This window comes from Clarias gariepinus, chromosome 4 (genome assembly GCF_024256425.1).
Source record: "Clarias gariepinus isolate MV-2021 ecotype Netherlands chromosome 4, CGAR_prim_01v2, whole genome shotgun sequence".
NCBI classification, from domain to species: Eukaryota; Metazoa; Chordata; class Actinopteri; order Siluriformes; family Clariidae; genus Clarias; species Clarias gariepinus.
In genome coordinates this window covers 7,992,077-8,013,324 of record NC_071103.1, presented here as the reverse complement: position 1 = coordinate 8,013,324, position 21,248 = coordinate 7,992,077, and the positions used below count along the sequence as shown (strand labels likewise).

General features: G+C 38.2%; 1 protein-coding gene across 3 annotated transcripts; it reads left to right on the top strand.

Annotated features, from left to right (window-relative positions):
• The first annotated feature begins 1,612 nt into the window (after positions 1–1,612).
• On the top strand, positions 1,613–15,905 carry dync1i1 (dynein, cytoplasmic 1, intermediate chain 1). 3 transcript variants are annotated; one of them, XM_053494468.1, is made up of 17 exons: positions 1,613–1,701; positions 2,393–2,508; positions 2,583–2,658; positions 5,602–5,692; positions 7,944–8,003; positions 8,110–8,219; positions 9,613–9,708; positions 9,789–9,951; positions 10,769–10,868; positions 11,860–11,985; positions 12,546–12,692; positions 13,384–13,497; positions 14,323–14,456; positions 14,533–14,677; positions 14,863–15,003; positions 15,214–15,339; positions 15,465–15,905. In XM_053494468.1, exons 2-17 carry the CDS (start codon positions 2,401–2,403, stop codon positions 15,567–15,569), a joined length of 1,842 nt encoding a protein of 613 aa, XP_053350443.1. In that variant the 5' UTR covers positions 1,613–1,701; positions 2,393–2,400; the 3' UTR covers positions 15,570–15,905. The 3 variants fall into 3 exon arrangements, with proteins under 3 accessions (XP_053350443.1, XP_053350442.1, XP_053350444.1); XM_053494467.1 differs by having other exon boundaries at positions 5,554–5,692; XM_053494469.1 differs by lacking the exons at positions 1,613–1,701; positions 2,393–2,508 and having other exon boundaries at positions 2,584–2,658; positions 5,559–5,692.
• Positions 15,906–21,248: the final 5,343 nt, after the last annotated feature.

Genomic DNA, 21,248 nt, shown 5'->3' with positions numbered 1-21,248 from the left:
TATTTAAAATACACATTTGCGACCAGACTTTAATTTCCTGGCAAATGTCTTGAGATGTTGCCACTTTTTTGTGAAGTGCACCAGTCCCTCCAGGAGCAAAGCACCTCATAACGACATGCTGCCACCCCCATGCATCACACTTAGGATAGTGTTCTTCAGCTTGCAAGACTCTTGATTCCATTATGGCTAAACATTTTTGTTTTTGTTTGTTTGTTTCATCAGACCAGATTTTTTTCCTCTCCAGAAAGTAATATATTTGTCGCCATGTGCACATTTTTTTGACTTTGTTGATAAGCAGCCTTTCAGGTTATGGCATTACATGGTCCTTTGCTGTTGTGCTGAGATTTATTAGTTATTTCTGTAGGGACTAATGATTGTTTTAGAAATTTTTCTTTAGAATTTAAGATGCAATTGAACGATCAGTTTGAAGCAAAATGAGCATTTTATGATACGTTAAACTTGTCTCGCCTCGATTTAAGTTTTGTGCACTACAGTTTGCCTTTAATGTTGTGTATATACAGACTGATTTTTTTTACCTGTGTTTACTTGTTTAGCTCAAAGCAAATGTATGTGTGGGTTTACGCACTCTCTTTATCTATACCATTTCATCCAATTCAATCCATTGCAGGGCACACACACACTAAAAGAAATTTACAAACGCCAATTGGTCTAATTTGCATGTCTGTACTGTGAGAGGATTGCACTCCATGCACACAGGCCCTGGGGGGAGGGAGGGGGGGGATTGAACCCTCAACCCTGGAGATGTGAGGAGGGAGTATCAACTGCTCTGCCACTGTGCCACCTGTGGGTTTACTCATTTAGGAATTTTAAATAAGCATTTTATAAGTATGGATGAGTACTTTATTAATCCCAAAGAGGAATTGTATGGTTACAGCAGCCGGTTTACATAAGCTCACAATTAAGCAGCAAACAAGAATTGGAATGAGGAAGGAGGGGAAAGGGGTTCACAGTTAAGCTGCATTGATAAAGACTGTTAACAATGTAATGTCATGGTTTTATTGTATAAAGAGATCTTTTGATTTTTATTTGCAATTACCTTTAAAATTTGTACGGTTAATATTATTCATTTTTAGAGCAGCTCAGTGTGAACTGATGGAAGCAAGTTTGTTCATTATTGGCCAGCTTGAAATGTACTTTTTTACCTCACCTGTGAGCATAAATAATGATTTCACCTCAGTTCACATTGAGCTGCTCAATAATCTGATATTATTATTATTATTATTATTATTATTATTATATAACCCTTGGTTTGTTTTGTTACATATTAATGAAAATGTATAATATTAAAAAAGAAGTTGCTTGTGTTGTGAAAGGGCTCGCGGACGCTTTGTTACCGCTAAGTCTCTAAAAGTCGCGCCCCAAGAAAGATTCACCGTTGCTCTAAAGAGCTGCTCAATAATCTGACTAAAAAGTATTATTATTATTATTATTATTATTGGGTTTTTTTGTTACATATTAATGAAAACGTATGATATTGAAAGAGAAGTTGCTTGTGTTGTGAAAGGGCTCGCGGACGCTCTGTTACCGCTAAGTCTCTAAAAGCCGCTCCCCAAGAAAGATTCACCGTCGCTCTGAGGAACTGCTCCGCGCTCCGCGCTCGGGAAACAGGGGAACTGAATTCTCCGAAGCGCCTGTTCTACCTCCAATAACGCCAAAGCTCATATACAGGAAGCAACAACGGTACAGTGACAGTACCGATCAATTAGATGGCATGGAAAATAAAAACTCATTGTGTTTATTTTAGTGTGTGTGTGTGTGTGTGTATGTGTGAGTAATGATGTTATACTGTAATTCCTAGTGTTAAAATTTTATGAGCTGAAATGAATCTGTTAGCCTGATAGCCTGCTATGTGCTTTATTATCACTCACAAAGCCAACAGCGAACACAGAGACAGGAAATCTCACAAAATCTAACAGTGCACAGTGTCCTACATGTCCTTCAATCAGGTGGACATGAGAGACATCTGTATTTGTTGTTGTTAAGGGTTAAACTGTCATCACTGTCATCATGCAGAACTGGAGCACAGTTCATTTATCAGGCTTTATTCTGCTTTCCATCCTTCAGAGAAAGCTTATGGATGAACAACATCTCATATTAGTATTATTTTAGAGTAAAACAAGGAAAGTCCTTACCAATCAGGCTATTTTGACATTTAGATAAAACATAATAATGATGTGAACTAGAAATAAATGCATAAATATCAAAGAAGCTCTAACTGCCATTTGTTTCTTTGTTTCTTTGTAATGTAGCATTAATGATCAAACTCGTCAATGATGGACTTTATTATAACACAATTTTTTTTAAATGAGTAAAGAAAACATGGTTGTGTTGACACTGACCTGACCTGTTCACATTCTGTATGAACAAACAGCACTGAAGATGTCTGACACACGCCGCATTAAAGCCAAACTGGAGCACACAAAACAGCTTGTGGCTGAGATGCATGAACAAAAAAGAAGAAAAGCAGAAGAAAGAAAGAAGAAAGAGGTGAATATAATTTGTTTTCTTTCTTCTTCTTTTTTGCATTCTAACTTGTTTTAATGACCATTTGTTGGTTTCAGTCCGAGGTACAGCAGATGGCAGAGATTGCATCTGAAGACTTGAAAAGTGGAGAGATCTCATCAGAACTGCCTTTCGGTATTTAACTTACATACATTTTTTAACCTGCATGCTAGAGATGAGAAGGCATGTCATGTCTAATAACATCCACATCCATGAGCAAAATACATGTTCATTGCATGTACACCAATCAGCTATATTAAATATATTAACAGTATAAACACCTGAGTACTGGGGTCTCCTTGTGCCACAGGGGTGTCTCCAAAAGGCCTCTGGAGGGTGCTGTGGTGTCTGGCACCAGAACATTGGCAGTGGATCGTTTGGGTGATGTGGGTTGTGGGGTGGATCAGACTTGTTTGTCTGGTGCATCCCATTGGTTCTTGATTGCGTTAGGATCTAGCGAGTTTGCCATTTTCAGCAAATTGTCCTGCATTGACTTTTCTGTGAGATTGGACAAGACTGGATGGCCTTTGTTCCCAGTGGGCAAGCCTTGGTTGCCCATGGTCCTGTCCACCAGTTTTCTGGTGTATAATTGATAATCAGTGTTAATATGTTAATGTTATGGCTGATTGGTCTATATGAAAATAAAAAAGTAGTGTATTTTCCCTTTATCGGTATATTGTAGACTTAACAATGTGTGTGCTATAAGAATGGAACAGCAGAGACCCATAAATAATGGAAAAAATTATTTATTTATCCTCAGAACAGGTTGCCGTGATAAAGCTATACCTCATCATGTCCATGCCAGCCTTCCAGCTGTTTGTGATTTCTGGATATCCTCAACATCATTACAGCCTTTGATAAGCAAACGTATAGCATATGTAGTCATTAACAGAAAAACAAACCGCAGTATGATAAGTGAAGAAGGTGGAAACTGGAGTTTTTTCTGGGTCTTTTGTTTTCCCTCCACCGCCCAAAAACCAGGCTGAATTTATGCCTTTAATTTGCTCCAAGTTATGAATGAGTTATGAATGTTTTTCTTACATTTTCCAGGATAAAATCAGTTATTAATGAATGAGTGATAACATTTCAAAACTACACTAGTTACAGTCCACTTAGAATGTTAGAATAACACAAGTTTTAGAATAACAATAAATGTTGTCAAGACCTTCTTATGTAGTAAGCATTGAAGCAGTACAATAAAAAAATGATTTCTGTTATTTAAGCTCTGATACCTTGAATCAAGAATGTATGAGTTTGTGGCTCATTTTTCTCCAAGACTGGCACAGGAAAACACTGCTTGAGCATATAATAGAGAAGCGTCTCTTTTTCCTATGACTTGTGTGTGTGTGTGTGTGTGTGTGTGTGTATGTGTGTTTAAAAGTGCATTTGTTCTCATTTTAAAGCAAAAGTGCAGATATCTGGGTTTCCTTTTTCCCAAATGAGGTTTTATATAAGCCATGCTACAGTATGTCACGCTTCGCCAGGAATAGAATAACATTTGATATACTCTTGTGTAAATATACACTCCCAGCCGTCTGAGTTACTTGATTTTATCATTTATCTTCACAAATTGCTAATGAAAGCTACGAGTTATGTTTAGTTATGCGTCATTTAACACTGTGGCCACATTTCAGTTCCACTTGGACAAATACAAAAAGGAACATTATGTGCAACATTAGTCATAGTAGGTTAAAAACTTACTTTGGATATGATCACTAACATGGTGTTAATTGCTATCCATTATTTTCGTTGGAAAAACCTGTTAATTTATGCGGTTTTCTACTCAGCCTGTCATGTGCCAGCAATGTTATGCAAAAAATATATATATCATGCAGATACAGGTCAAGAGCTTTAGTTAATTTTAACATCAGACATGAGAATGGGAAAAAATGTGATTTATGTGGCATGACTGTAAATCTCCTGGGAATTTAATACACAACAGCCTCTACCATTTACAGGGAATTATGTGGGGGGAAAAGTCATGAAGTGAATGCAATGTTGGGGCAAAATGCGCAAATACTGTGCTTTGAGAAAAAAGAGAGACACATTAGTATTAAAGTTACTGATCTTGTGTTAGCTCACAGTAGCATTTATGTCTTAGTAAAACTTTCTCTCTCTGTAAATAATCAAAAGATTTAAGCGAGGTGAAAAGATGGCAGACATTACTTGTTCTTTTAACATGAATCGTTTAACTGTTGGCACGATTCTACACTGTACTGTAATATACTGTGGATAGGCAATTGTGGTAGTATCCTAGTACCTAGACACTGTGTGTAGGGGACATACTATATACACCATGGTGGTTATGTAAGGCAATGCCATGCAGAAATGTAGTGAACTAAAAAGTAGCTGTTTGCTGTAGTGGAATAAAAATATAACGTACTCTCTAATAAAACTATTTAAGTAAAGTACAGATACTTGAAATATGTACTTAAGTACAGTAACAAAGCAAATGTTACATAGTTCTTATCCAGTAACTTTGAGTGAATGACCATTCTGCTGCATTGTTGATAAGAGAGGTCAGAAGAAAATGGCCAAGCATGTTTGAGCTGCCGAGAAAGATAAAGTAACTCAAATAATCACGCTTTACAATTGTAAATAGTTGTACATGTAGTTGTAATTAAAGTTTTGTTAAAGACCAGTCTGGTTATTCACTTCTGATCTCACTCCCATGCAGGATGTTTTTGTTTCTCATGGCATATACAGAGTAAAGTCTGCTGAACATTGCATGTAAAGTTTCCTGTAGATCAGGAGTTTATGAAATACTCAGACTCACATTTTTTCTCATTCTGATGTTAGATATCAAAATAAACTGGACTTCTGATCAGTACTTATCTCCAGTATTTTATATGCATTGTTGCTGCGGCTACATGAAGTACAGGTGTTCTTATAAATGATTCAGACATAATGATAAATATATAACACAGTCTCTCTGTTTCTTTTCTCTGTTTTCCTGTCCTTTTTAATTTAACCATTTTAATTGGTTATATTTATTTTGTTTTACTGATTCCGCCCTTCTCCGGGCTCCAGCGCAGCCCCTCCAGCTTTTAACATGGGATACTTATTTTCATTATTTAGTCCCCACCCCTTTGTCTCCTTCATCACAATCAGTGAGCACTTCCAGTGAGAACGGGAGCCAGGAGTCAGTGGAGGGAGGAACCATGGCTAGGTACGAAATGACAAGTGCACAACGACATCTAATAACATTTTTTAAGTGTTCCGGAATCCTTGTAGGACATCTGAATTTAGGATTTCAAACAAAGACCAAATTTTGAAAGATCATTTGAAGGACCACATCACCAACGCCAAATATGTTAAAAATATTTTTTTGTGTATTTGGCGTTGGTGATGTGGTCCTTCAAATGATCTCTTATCTTTTCCTGATACAGTACACCCTGGCCTTCAAGTGCCCACATACTGTATATACATTTATAATAAATTAATGTATACATTTATTTTTCCTATACAGTATATGGAAAAGTGTTTCTTGGCTTAGATCACTGAAGTCTCTTGAATTAGGCTGATTTTACAATAAATTTCTGGCAAACTGGGTGTCCAGGAAAGTGCTGTAAAATTTATAGTACATAACTGTAATATCCTAAATTCTATAAAATCACACACAAAAAAATTATGCATTTGCTCATTTGTCTGCTGGACTATAAAACTGAGCTAAGGGTTAAGGCTCTTGCTTAATAAATATTAAATACTTGCATAGTTGCTGGGATTTAAACACAACAATCTAGCACAGTTCTGGCATGTTCAGATGAGTATTTTAGTGTCATTAATTTGGTGTATATCCATGGTATGCTAGGAACTAACAATGCATTTATCACAACCTTGGTACAAGGAAGTCATGCATGAAGGCACTTCTCAGTTTTTGCACCCTGGTGGTGGAAATAACCTTAGACTAAAGACCTGATTCTTACTGAAGTACTGAAATTATATTTTTAATGTGATATCTGTGTGCTTGTCTCACTACTTTACCTCAATTCAACTGAATTGCATTCAATTAATTTGTATCGCACATTTAACAATTGAAATTGTCACAAAGCAGCTTTACTGAAAAAAATAATTTCCAGAGACATCTAAAAATGAAAAAATATGAAAAAATGTCCCTAATGAGCAAGCTGGATGTGAGGGTGAAGGAACATGAAGAAGAAACCTTCAGAGGATCCAGACTCACAAGGAAACCTGGTCTAATTTGGGCGATACCAGACTGTAAATAAATCTCTTCTGTGTTTTAGTTACCTCCTCCATCATAACTTTTTAGACTGATGGTTTCTTACTCCAAATGGCCTAGTGAACCAGATTCAGCATATATTTTTTTTGATAGAGATTTAAAAACACTTCTGTTAGTTTCCCTAGGTGAGGGCGTCTTTCAAATGTCATAAACGTAAATGTAATTCAATTAGTGTGTTGATGGTGATGGATATGAAGGCTGTAAAATGTCCTGTGTCTAGTGATGTAAATTTTCCACATTAATGGCTCACAGTTACAGTAAAAAATTTGTTTGCCACTTGTTTAAAAAGCATTTATTGATTTATTGCTTCAATTACCTAAAATGAATAAGATTGTTCTACTAAAATTGTGTTAAACTGGCTGTTTTTCCTACTTCACCAGACTAAACCATTCACATATGGAATGCTCTTTTTCTTAATACATGTACACTTTGCATTACTTTGCTTTAAACCTAAGCACTTATGCATTTGTTTTCTTGTTGTTGTCAGTTATCCCTATATTGTCATGTATTTGCTTGCACTATTGCTTTTTTTGAAAAATAGTTTTTTTTTATTTGCACTATTCATGTTAGACGTACTGTATGTCACTCAGGTTTTGTCTCTGTTTGCTTTTTTCTTAGATTCATTATGTCCACTGTGCGGGGGTGCCAACATAGCAGGAGAATTTCATTCTTTCTCATGTATCATGGAAACATTTGGCAAAAAATTAAATTTGAATTCGTTAAGACGTTTTTCAAATGTTTCAGTGTGCTCGGAGAACATGTGTGCCATGGAGATAGTCAGATCTTCTGGTCTTAAAAGTATCTAATGGGCTTAAGTAGTCTTAAGAGAGGCTATGGTGTTTAAACATGCGCTTTAAAGCAGTTTAAACTAGTATGGTCGTTAAAAATGTGAGTCAAATGAATGAGGTGCACACAAGCATACTAATGAGAGTCTAGTATTGAAATAAACATGTGAGAGCACTTTAGGTCTGTGAGCATGAAGCATTATGGCAAATGTTAAGCGAGACACATCGCCTAAAGTTACTTTTTTTTACTAACCATATTAATGTTATTTCCCTCGACCACACTGCTTATCTGATTATGAAGCATACAGTATATTGGAAGCACACAGTAAATTGCATGCTTTTCACCCTCTATCCTGATGATTATGACATCTTCCCCCTTGTCCTGGTGTGTTCAGGACGTTGCAGTGGGACATGGACCCCTCAGCTCTCCAGCTCCTAGCAGACACGGAACACAGGTGAGATTTTAAAGTCTTTTAAAGTGTTCAAACAGTTTATTAATTTCAAATGAAGGGTCCATGTGATAATAGTTCCTGTTGTTCCTCATTTTCTTCTCAAGTGCAGATTGCAGAAACTTGAAACAACAGAGATTGTACAGATTGATTACATGCCCACACAACAGGTGACCTACTGCAAAGAGACCCAGACGCCTGTAGCACCAAACCAGTGTGAAGGTAAAACTCAATACAGTGCCTCCAGCATTCAGCAATCCAACTCAGCAAGGTTGATACTGTATATGTAATAAACAGCGTTGTTTTATTGTTTATGTACAGTCCAAAGGATTACGGTGGGTACGGAAAGTATTCAGACCCCTTTAAATTTTTCACTCTTTGTTATATTGCAGCCATTTGCTAAAATCATTTAAGTTCATTTTTTTCCTCATTAATGTACACACAGCACCCCATATTGACAGAAAAACACAGAATTGTTGACATTTTTGGGTAAACCCAGTCTGAGGTCCTGAGCACTCTGGAGAAGGTTTTCGTCCAGTATATCCCTGTACTTGGCCACATTCATCTTTCCCTCAATTGCAACCAGTCGTCCTGTCCCTGCAGCTGAAAAACACCCCCACAGCATGATGCTGCCACCACCATGGTTCACTGTTGGGACTGTATTGGAGAGGTGATGAGCAGTGCCTGGTTTTCTCCACACATACTGCTTAAAAATAAGGGCAAAAAGTTCTACCTTGGTCTCATCAGACCAGAGAATCTTATTTCTCACCATCTTGGAATCCTTCAGGCGTTTTATAATGTGTCTTGTACTGAGGAGAGGCTTTTGTCTGACCACTCTGCCATAAAGCCCCGACTGGTGGAGGGCTGCAGTGATGGTTGACTTTCTACACCTTTCTCCCATTTCCCAACTTCATTTCTGGAGCTCAGCCACAGTGGTCTTAGGGTTCTTCTTTACCTCTCTCACTCATCTTATCCAAAGCGACTTACATTTTTATCTCATCATACATCTGAGCAGTTCAGGGTTAAGGGCCTTGCTCAAGGGCCCAACAGTGACAACTTGGTGGTTGTGGGGTTTGAACCTGGGGTCTTCCGAACCGTAGTCCAATGCCCTAACCACTGAGCTACCGCTGGCTCTTCTTCCCCGATAGCTCAGTTTGGCCGGATGGCCAGCTCTAGGAAGGGTTCTGGTCATCCCAGACGTCTTTCATTTAAGAATTATGGAGGCCACTGTGCTCTTAGGAACCTTAAGTGCAGCAGAAATTTTTTTGTAACCCTGGCCAGATCTGTGCCTTGCCACATTCTCTCTCTGAGCTCTTTAGGCAGTTCCTTTGACCTCATGATTCTTATTTGCTCTGACATGCATTACTTGTGAGCTGTAATGTCTTATATAGACAGGTGTGGCTTTTCTAATCAAGTCCAATCAGTGTAATCAAACACTGCTGGACTCAAATGAAGGTGTAGAACCATCTCAAGGAAGATCAGAAGAAATGGACAGCACCTGAGTTAAATATATGAGTTAATATATGACATTTGGTTGTAAAGATGTTCTTTACACTCTCCATAAATTACTAAACACTTCAAGGTCATATTAAATTTCTTCTTTTAAACTCCACAGAAGAGAAGCCTGATGTAGAACCCCCTGTGGTCAAACCCAAGCCTGAATCTAAGGAACATGAGGCGGCCGACAATCAGGAGGACATGCAAGTTAATGGTGACCTCATATGACAACACTTTTGCAGAATCACTGCATAAACGGAAAGTTACGCTCACGAATGCATTCATGTTTTGTAGAAGATTGTAAGGAGCTCACAGAGGCGGAGAAGGAGCAGATTGTTCACTCGGAGGAATTCCTGATCTTCTTTGACCGTAGCATCCGGATGGTGGAGAGAACACTAGCTGAGGACTTGGATATTTTTACTGACTACAGTGGACGTGACATGCAAGACAGAGAGAGGTCAGGGCGTTTCTCATTAAAACAATGTTTTGATAAATGTTCGCTGAATATGAGACATACAGTATTCACTGTCTCGCGAATTTTCAGCTCCACATGTTGAAGATGCATGCTTGTGATTGTTGTTGTGTTCACTTTAAGAGGAGGTCTGCTGATATGGAAAAGAGAAAAGAAAAAATGAAATGTAATTAGTTATGCTATAGTAACAGCTAGTTTATCAGACTTGGTGCTAAGCCTATTTGTCATTTTATCAGGTGCATCACCTTGTGCGTTTTATATACAATTAGTGACTGTAATCTGTCTGTTACTATATCAACACCTCAACCAATAGAAAGGAACCACCAGAGGAACTGTGTTATAATGCAGATGTTATTCTCATCTGAGAATATACCATTCTCAGCACGGCAGTGATACACACATGGCGTGTGTGTGTATGTAAAGTTACGCACTGCATACACTTAATGTTGGTCCATTTTATAGATACATAAATATACAATATATCATTTAAAGTTCATCGACAAGAAATTTAATCTAATAAACAGTGAACATACTGTATGTTACCATCAAAGTTTTTTAACATCACCGATGTACTTCGAAACGATTCACAGTGTTATAATGGTTGTTTTTCAATGATGAATGGAGGTTATGTGGGCTACTGCTACTGTATATAAATGCATGAACTAGAAAGATATTAAATGTTATAAGGTACAATGTTAAAATGCAGTGTATTGTTTATTGTATCACTTTCAAAAGGTGAAAGTTATCTGTTATCTATAATCTAACGTTAAACTAATACAAAGTTAACATATTTGTTTGTTAGAGACACGCAAGCTGGATTAAATCTGTCCTTTAACCAACAATTTTATGATGAGCAATGGACAAAACATCGAGTCGTCACCTGTCTGGATTGGTCATCGCAGGTAAGGAGGTGGTTTGATAGAGCTCTCTATGAAATGATAACATTTACAAAAGGGATTCTAATAACACACTTGCTGTAGTTCGATCCTGTGGGCGTACAATGTGTATATATATATTAATATTTAGATAAGCTTAAAGTTCATAAATCGACAGCATCATGCACGATTTTAACTTGCAGCGTTTAATGAAAGTGGCTCAGATCAGTGTAATCCCTTTTTTGTCTTTTGTGCATCTACAGACAACTTTCTCATAGAGTTTTTGTGAACAGTTAAGTGATACGTAGTATCATAATAGTACTGTACATTACCTGAAATATTTTCAGTAACTTTAATGTTGGGTCAGGAGCTAAAAAGAATAAAGTTGTGACTGAGCTAAAAGTAAATTATAATATTTCACTTTTTGCACTTTTATTTCCAGGCTGAATTTGTAATGCATAAATGTAAAATAATTGTGATTAACTGGGAAAGTATCTCTCTATCACTGTACATTATACTGACATTATTCTTGGACAAGAGAATAATTTTACTCCTTGTGCTAATTATAAAATTTTACATTTCACTGAAAACCAAAAAAAGTTGAACGTTTTTGAAATCTGAAGACAGGAAGCTACAGGACCGTGAAAAAGTATTTTTTTGCATATATGTCTCACTTAAATGATCCGGGGCCAGGTAGATATAAACAGCTTTTTTTTTAAGTTATAAATGAAATCATAAAATAAGAACTACATTTTGTATTTATTCAGGTTATCTTTGTGTAATATTTAATTTAGTTTGATGATCTCAATCATTTAACTGTGACAAATTTCATGGCACTGTAGGTACTAGAATAAAACACTTTTACCACCATCATGGTTCTATGACGTTACTGAACTGACCTTTGCATTTGATCACATGTTAAATGATAGTTCTTTGCTACACTCTTTTGTATATCTACAGTATTTATTGTGATTGTTTTGATTATTATTGCAGTGATGTTTTTATGTCCTCTTCTCAGTGTTCAGAATTGCTCATGGCTTCATACAATGTGAACGAACATGCACCACAGGAACCAGATGGAGTTGTGCTGGTGTGGAATATGAAGTTTAAGAAGACAACCCCAGAATACATATTTCACTGTCAGGTCAGGTTTTTTTGTTTGTTTCTTTGTTTGTTTATTGTTGTTAGTCCTAATATCTAACAAATACTCATGAAGGAGATAGAACCATGACTGGTAACCTGACACTAAAGCATTTCCTTAATAAGAAACATTGATTTTGCATTAGGAGGCACCAGTATTTTTAACACACAGGCTTTGTAAATTAGTAAGTATCCAAGCAGTATCCAGGAGTAACACTGAATTGCAGGCCAGATCGCTGAGGCACACTGAGGTCAGGCTTTGTTTGTGTTCTGCCTGAATAGCAGCAGTAATGAAATTAGCCCATTTGTCTCTTCCCTTCTCTCCCCCTCGTCATGTTCCCTTCTAATAATAAATATGACCTTGAATTTAGCTTATTACTATAAACTACGTCATTCATTTTCTGCACTCGGCTGTACTGTATTACAGTGAGCATGCAGTACAAAAGTAAAATGAATTTTCATTAAATAAAAATAATCTGGCATGAGTTTCGCTTATGACTTATGTGAATTCTTGTGAATACGCAACAGTGTTGAAACATGTATCTCACATATCTCTCCCTGCAGTCCTCTGTGATGTCAGTGGCTTTTGCACAATTTCATCCAAACCTCGTAGTTGGGGGCACTTACTCCGGCCAGATTGCATTGTGGGATAATCGGACCTGCAGGAGAACCCCGGTACAAAGGACACCTTTATCTACTGCTGCTCATACTGTAAGAACACACTCAACAAAATATCTGTCTACATTTCAAGAACTACAGTTAATCTGCAAGACAATTAGGCAGGACTGTGTGGTAGTCAGGGGTAGCTCAGTGGATAAGGCATTGGACTACGGTTCGGAAGATCCCAAGTTCAAACCCCACAACCACCAGGTTGCCACTGTTGTGCCCTTGAGCAAGGCCCTTAACCCTCAATGTAATGAGATAAAAATGTAAGTCGCTCTGGATAAGAGCGTCTGCCAAATGACTAAATGTAAATGTAGTGTGCAGCATGGCCGTCTCACAGGTCGATGGTCCCAAGGTCAATCCAAGGAGGTTGTGGAAGTTCTTTGCTAGTTCTACCCACATCCATGTGAGTCTCCTTCCATTTTACAAAATATGCTGGTAGAGGGAATGCTAACATTGAATTGCCCCTATGAGGAAATAAGGGTGTGGAGCTTGTTTGTTATTAGTGCCATCCAGTGTATACATGCTTTACACTGTTGGCTCCTGGGCTAGACCCAATGACCTTGACTAGAATAAATCGGTGACTAAGGATGAAGCTGTTTCAATTCAGGTTTCATGAAGCTCCCTAGACAATTCGCAAAACATATTTAAAATTATTTTACCATGACTTTGTGGAAACAGTGCAGATCACTGTTTATCAATCCTGCTAATAAATCAACCATCACTTTGTGTTCTGCAGCATCCTGTGTCCAGCATTAATGTGGTGGGAACGCAGAACGCTCATAACCTGGTCTCCGTGTCCACAGATGGCAAAATGTGCTCCTGGAGTTTAGATATGCTCTCTCAGCCACAGGTAAAGAGACATACCTTTCTCAGCTGGCAGAGATAACAACAGTCAAAATATAATATAATATAATGTAATATATTATAATATATCAGCCATAACATTATGGCCTCCTGCCTAATATTGACTAGATCCCCACCCTTTCCCACCATAACAGTGATGTTCTGTGTGTTCTGACACCTTTCCATGACCACCAGCATTAACTTTTTTTAAACAATTTGTTCTTTACCAGCACTTTTGTTAGTTCTATTGGTTTTTCTTTCTTGAATTACTTTTGGAATGTAGGCTGCAGAACCGGAACATCTCACAAGAGTTTTGGTTTGCTCTGACTCTGTCCTTTGACCATCACAATCTGATAGAAAGTTCACTTGCTGCTTAGTAAATCCCACTATCTTTTAGCCGCAGTTGTAAGGAAATTTAGAAAATATAGCTACTGCAAGAAGGGCCAAATTGTAATGGGTCAGAGCAACTCCAAAACTTCAGATCATGTGGAATGTTCCTGGTCTGCAGTGGTCAAGACATAACAAAAGGGATCCAAGTAAGAAAAAAACAGTGAACTGGCGACAGGGTTATAGGTGGCCAAGGTTCACTGGTGCACATCGGGACTGAAGGCTGGCCCGTGTAGTCTGATCCACCAGAAGCTCTGCTGTAACTCAAATTAAGGAAAAGGTTCTGGTTCCAATAGAAAGATGACAGAACAAACAGAGCATTACATACTTAATAGGCAGGTAGTCATAATGTTATGGCCGATCTGTGTACAATTACATGGTCAAAATCCAAAAACAAGAGTGTGCAGTCAATTACAGGATTGTGTTTTTATTTTTTGTTTTACAGGACAGTATGGAACTCCACTATAGCAAATCTAAGGTTGTAGCTGTGACTGGAATGGCTTTTCCTGCTGGTGAGGTGAATAACTTTGTGGTGGGGAGTGAAGAAGGGAACGTATACACCGCCTCACGGCATGGCAGGTGAGTGTATCTAGATGTAGATTTTGCATAAGCTGTTGCATTTCCCTGACGATGTGCTTGTCTTTTGTCTATACAGTAGGCCTGGTATTAGCGAGATGTTTGTGGGCCACCAGGGGCCAGTGACTGGCATCAGCTGCCATAATGCTGTGGGCCCCATTGATTTCTCCAACCTCTTCACCACTTCATCCTTTGACTGGTCTGCCAAACTGTGGTCGACTAAAGTATGAGAGTTTTTTTTTTTTATATTTCTATTCTGTAAAATGTTGATGTAATTTATAGGGGCAGTGGTCACGCAGTGTTAAATGTTACTGGTATACTGATCACAAGGTCAGAATGCTGCATACATTTCAAGTATATTTACTGTATTACTATTAATGTGCTGGTCATGTCTGTCCTGTAAACACAGCATAACAAACCGCTCTGCTCCTTTGAGGACAATGTTGACTACATCTTTGATGTCATGTGGTCTCCAGTGCACCCGGCCGTCTTCGCTACAGTGGATGGAATGGGTCGCTTGGACATCTGGAACCTTAATAAGGACACAGAAGTAAGAATATAAACTTACACACCTTGAAAAATCTACACATGTGAACAGCATGACTATTGTATTTCATGCTAGTGCTACTTTTTAAGGGCCAAAACCCCAGCCACATTACACATTACATTGAGTTAAATAATAACTTAGCTAATTTTAGGCCAATTCCATTATGAAATTAGCAATATATAAATTAGCAAATTATTATAATCCCTTTACTAGGTTCCTACAGTAAGTGTGAAAGTGGACGGCTCTTGTGCTCTTAACCGGGTCAGATGGGCATCAGGGGGCCGCGAGATAGCAGCAGGTGATTCTGAGGGTCGAGTCTGGATCTATGATGTTGGAGAGGTAATACAAATGGAAATTAAATATATACAAAATTGTTGTTTAGAAAGCATGCAAGGGTCTCAGTGAGCATGACAGTTGAGAATGACAGGTGAGGTTAATTGTGTTGTTATTTTATATATTTTTAGCAACTGGCGGTGCCACATTCAGAGGACTGGAGCCGATTTGCACGAGTTCTTGTGGATATCCAATCAAACATCGATGGAGAAGTTGCCACATATGTGAGCGGCTGAGAGCATATACTGTAATGTATGTGCTACAAAAGCAAATCACATGTAGCTTCCGTATATTTCTGTTCAGTAATACTCAGCTGTAAAAAAAAACAGATGACAGAATTGACTGTTAATGTTCCAGTGGTAATTTAACGTTAATTATTAGTCTGCCAAACTTCTCCTTTAATTACTTTTTTTTATTCAAGTGATGAAGAAACAAAACAGGAATCAAGAAAAATTACGCTTTATATATAATAAAATAGATTAAACATGCAGTGATGAAACCATAAACATATTAATTAAAAACTGAACAAAACTTTGAATTGTGTATTTAAAATCCTGTTTTTAAAGTTGTATTAATTGCACTATGTTTTCATTTTAAATTAAATAAACAAAAATTTAAAAAACAACCCAATGCAAGAAATGCTATAAGAAATGCTATTAAAGGTGAGTTCAAGAATGTGTGATGTTTCTTTTTATGAGTTACTTAGTTCAATTCATTTTTATGTTCAATATATCTGTAAAGTCTCCGGGAAGAGTTAAGTGTAGCAATTCTAAGTAGAAAACAGGACAATATGGATGGGCAACAGAAACACACTTACAAAACAGACGATTGAGAAATAGCAATCAGTGTACAGTACAATACAATACAAATGTCTTTGGAAACACACACACACACACATACACAGATCAGAGGAGAGATTAAAGCCTGCAATCCTTGAGTTTCTCATAACAAATCAGAACATTACCATACAAATGTCACTGATATGAGTAATATGTCTGATAATATCATATATAGTCAATTGGTGGCATTCCAGCGCCCAGGCCAGGAAGCAAAAAAAGCTGAATAAACCAACCATCTGTAAGCTGCACTACTTGTCACTCAGATCCCACCACATTAAAAGAATTTATGTTGCCCAAGCTAAAGTAAAGTATAGAAATACATTGTTTTTGCAACCTAATCAACATAGGAATTAGATCATACTGAATGCCCAGCAGCTTTCCTTCAGGTACTCCGGTTTCCTCCCACAATCCAAAGACGTGCAGAGCAGGCTAATTGGCATTTCCAAATTACCTGTAGTGTGAAGTCCTTTGTACAAACACTTACATATAGCCAAAAAAAAAAAAAGAATAAGTCTGTCCATCCTTTTATACTAACTTTTATTTCCAGGCCCCCAGGGCAGACTCAATGATCAAGTCAATGGTCTATTACTAGGTCTATTACTATTCTAGATAATGTACCCTCATTTTAAAAAACATTCCAGCAACCTGGTATAATGATTACGGCACCTTAAAAAAGCCCACTTAAAACTAAGAATAACCATAGCATAAAGAATTCCAAATGGAAGTCTTCTTAGCACACTTAGCATTATAATAAAAGATACCAAAAATCCTGGATCCTCTATTATTACTGTTGAAAAAATAACTATGGAAAGACTACCATAGAAACAAGCACATCATCGGTATGTAGTTGTTCACTCACTCATCATCTATATCGCTTTACCCTGTATAGAGGGTCGCTGGAGGCCTGGAGCCAATCCCAGGAGACTTAGGGCAATAGGCAGGGTAGACTCTGGACAGGGTGGCAATACATCACAGGGCACACACACACACTCATTTAGGAAAAACGCAAATTAACCTAATCTGCATTAGGATGTGGGAGGAAACCGTAGTCTTTTTAAAATTACTGATCTGCACATCTGCTTTGCTCAAAAGGTGCTGGCTATTTGTTGGTTGAATGTATAATATACATTAGGAGAAGAGCACTAATTTATAATTTCACTGGTATTGCCCAGATGAGGATGAATTCCCTTTTAAGTTGCATTACTTTACATCTGGACTTTCTGTAAAGCTGCTATGTGACAAAGTAAATTGTTGAAAGCATGACATAAATAACATTAAACAGAGTTAAATTATTCAGGTACGTAACGCATACAAATTGGTCTACATGTATTTATAGAAATGTTGCATTTCACTGCATGGATTTCCATCAAAACTTCAGGACTGTAGTTACTTTGTGACTTCTGAAGTATTAGCTGAACCAGTGCTGACTGCATTCATGCGTTGACCCCAATCTCTGCCAAATATAAACCATCAGATATCCAGGATTTGTTGTGATCACGTGTCATTGTGCTTCTGCTTGGACTAGTCTATTTATAACCGGAGTGTTGATTAGCAAAGGCCTCTTTCTCAAGCTGTGACATTTTATTCCAAGAGACACATGGGGCTGGTGTGGAGTTGGGGTTCAGGGGCCAGGGCCTTCTATGAATCTAATGTGTAATCAGTTGTGGTTGTTGTTCTGCTTTTGTTCAAAAACATTTAAGATGTTAACTGTTTTCTTCATTATTTTTAACAATAATTTAAAATAGAATAAATGTTTAAAATGTTTCTTTTCTTGTATTTGCCTTTTAAACTGCAAACCTGCATGCACATTGTTAATACTTGCATATTACTGCATATTACTGCATATTGCAGTTATATTTGTTTATATATAATTTTTAAAGATATATTTGGCTTCTAAAAAGTTTTTACTCTACAATTTTAGAATACACATGAAGTAAGACACAAAAAAGACTTTATAGAACTGTAAAGGTATAAAAATCACATGATAATGATTTTTCAAGCTGCTGTCCCATTTGAACTCTATTTTGATTAATTACTGTTTAGTGTAACTGGGGTCAGAGCGCAGGAACAGCCATGATACAGCACCCCTGGAGCAGATAGGGTTAAGGGCCTTGCTCAAGGGCCCAACAGTGGCAACCTGGTGGAGCTGGGGATCGAACCGCCAATCTTCTGGTCAGTAACTCAGTGCCTTAGCCCTTTGAGCCACCACTGCCTATATACACAGTATTAGTGGTAAAGAAGATAAATGAATTTAATTAGTTATAATAATCTCTAGAAAATGTTCTATGTTCGAAAAAAAAAAATTATTTATTAAAACTTGATGGGGGTTTTAATCATGTTATACAAATTATTTCACTAAATACATATTTTAATCACTATCTAAACATTTAACCATTTAATTGTGTATACATTTAAAGTGATTCTCTGATTTATATTACAAAATAAATGCATTTAATAATGTTTTAGCTTAACTGTTTGGTTAAAGATTATATCTATATCACTTTATCCTGTATACAGGGTTCTGGGGGGCCTGGAGCTTATCCCATGAATCTCATGGCACAAGGCGGGGTTCCACCCTGGACAGGTGCCAGTTCATCACAGGGCACATCCTGGCTACCACTAATCATGAGAGAGGAAACCCACTAAACACAGGGAGAACATGCAAACTCCATGCACACAAATCCAGAGGTGGGAATCGAACCCGAAGGTGTGAGGCGACGGTGCTAACCACTAAGCCACTGTGCCACCTTAGTTAACCATAAAACAGTCAAACTGTAGTGTCCTTTTAATTCTTATAAAACACTATAGATTATTAGCATTGCTACTGCTAGCATCCCGAGTGCACACTAAAGAATAATTGTACTGCTGATATTCTCAGTGAAGGAAATTACATCAGGAATCCGCACGCAGGGCTTCTTTGGGGCCGCGTCCCAAATCAGATCGCGCCTCAGAACCCTAGTGCAGGTTTAGGGTGCGGATTGGAACGCAGCCCCAGGTGTCCTTAACCTTAGCGCCTTTCGTCCTCTCGTGAACGCGCACGGCTGCACGTACGAGGCGGGATCCTGTTACCATGGCAATTACGTCAACATTGATGTCGCGCGCGGTCGGGTAACTAAAGGTCAAATTAAAGACAAGCGACAGAGACGGAAGGAAGCGGAATGGCGGAGATTTCGGGATCTGTGGCAGCGAGAGCCGGAGGAAATACACGCGTAAGAAAGTGTAGCGCGAGTCCGAGCGGCGAGCCGGAGCGACGAAGAGAGAGAGGGAGGGCGAGTGTAGCGGGGTGCTAGCGGAGCGAGAGGACGCGGACCGCGGCGGAGAGTTGTGCTCGCGGAGCGTTAGCTGCAGTTAGCTAGCCGCGCTCTGCGCTCTTCAGCGCCGGAGTGACTTTGAGCCGTGTCGGGCGAGTGTGTTAAAACACTTCCCCGCACACTGAGCTGGCGTTCTGTGTCTGTAATCCGCACCAAAGTTAAGTTTTCGGGCTGGGTTTTCGCACAGATACTGTTAGCTTGTGTGCTTCCTCTTCGACCAACTTTGTAACTGGTACAAAAACAACTTGGCCTCTGCTTCATGTCTTCTTATCTGGATTGGTGTGTGTGTGTGAGTGTGTGAGGGAGAGAGAATTAGAGAGAGTGTGTTTAAGCTTTAAAATATGTTTATTGAAAAGACACGTAAACCTGAGAATATTTCTTTTATTCCTGTAACAATTTGTCGTAACATCTTGACTTCTTGGCAGGAATGAGTATTTTGCAAGAGGACGCTTTCTACACAAGAAGTGATTTAGCCAAGTGTGTAACCTGAACAGATTACAATAACTAAACTGATTACCCTGCCATCTTATGCACAGTAAGGGGAAAAAAAACATGTCTGTGTGTGTGTGTGTGTTCAGATTAACATCCTCATCATGTTCCTGGTTTAAAGGCAGAGTGAGTCTCTTCTCTTGTTTCTGCTTCTCTCTGTAGAGGGCAGCGCATACACTACTGCACTGCACTGCACTTTCCTCCATCGAGTACTTCTCCTTTTTGTGTTTGATTTTGCTGTACTGGACATGCTGATTGTGCGTGTGAGTGTGAGAGCGAGAGAACTGAGCCGGTTGTTTGTGATTGTAAACATCCCCGACTGGAAGCTGTGTGTGAAGTGTTGAGCTTTCAGTTGGATGTTTGCTCCCACTGACCACCACCACCACTGTACTTTCTTTCCATTTATGGCTTTTTTATTTGGTGCAGACTTCTTCTTCTTCTTTTAAAAAAAAAAAACATTAATCTGTGCTGAATTTGGTCTGAAGCTGTTTAAAGAGTCACAGTGCATGGATTGTCATGCTTGGTTAAACAGTGTAAGTACACCTGAGCGTTTTTTTTTCTTCTTTTTTTCCCTCTGTTAAGAGTTTAGTGACAGTCCAGCTGCAGTCGGTGTAAACATCCTACACTCAGCTTCAGTGTGGATAAAACGCTGAGAGGAGGGTGTTTGCTTTGACTGGTTGGAGGACCACTTACATGCAGAAGATCGAGGAAGAAATGGATAAGACTCATCGAATTGTAAAAAGCATTTGTGTGATTGATATTACTGAATAAACATTTCTTTATTCCTGCTGGTTCGATTCGTTGTTGAGTTTGTTTTTAAAGAAGAAGTAAGATGATCAGATCAACATGAGATTTGAGCAAGGTTTGGGAAAAACTTAATTGTATAGCAAAATGACTGCACCAAGTGTTGGTTCTGTCGTGTTCAAGGTAATTTTCATAATTGTCAAAATATTTGTCAAGTTTGCAAATGGCTCTATTAAAACATTCACATCATGAATGTTCAGTTAACAGGATCTAATAGATCATATGGAATTCATTATTTCTTAAAATACATTATTTTTGCTATATATGGAAGTCAGATGTCTACTTTTGGTTATGTTGTTGGTTTACAACAAAATGTGATCAAATGTCTTGATTTCTTTCTACGCCGATGTGCGGCGAGTAAGTTGCAGCAGTTCCCAAGCTTTTAATCAGACCCTTGTTGTGGTTAAGACCCTGGGCTGTGCATCGGAAGGGTATGAGTTCAAATCCCAGCACCACCATTCTGCCAATACCC

Coding starts and splice junctions, on each gene's coding strand:
- dync1i1 (XM_053494467.1), top strand. CDS start 2,401: ATGTCTGACACACGCCGCATTAAAGCCAAACTGGAGCACACAAAACAG. Junction 2,659..5,553: donor CTCATCAGAACTGCCTTTCG/GTATTTAACTTA, acceptor TCCGGGCTCCAG/CGCAGCCCCTCCAGCTTTTA. Junction 13,498..14,322: donor ATATGCTCTCTCAGCCACAG/GTAAAGAGACAT, acceptor TTTGTTTTACAG/GACAGTATGGAACTCCACTA.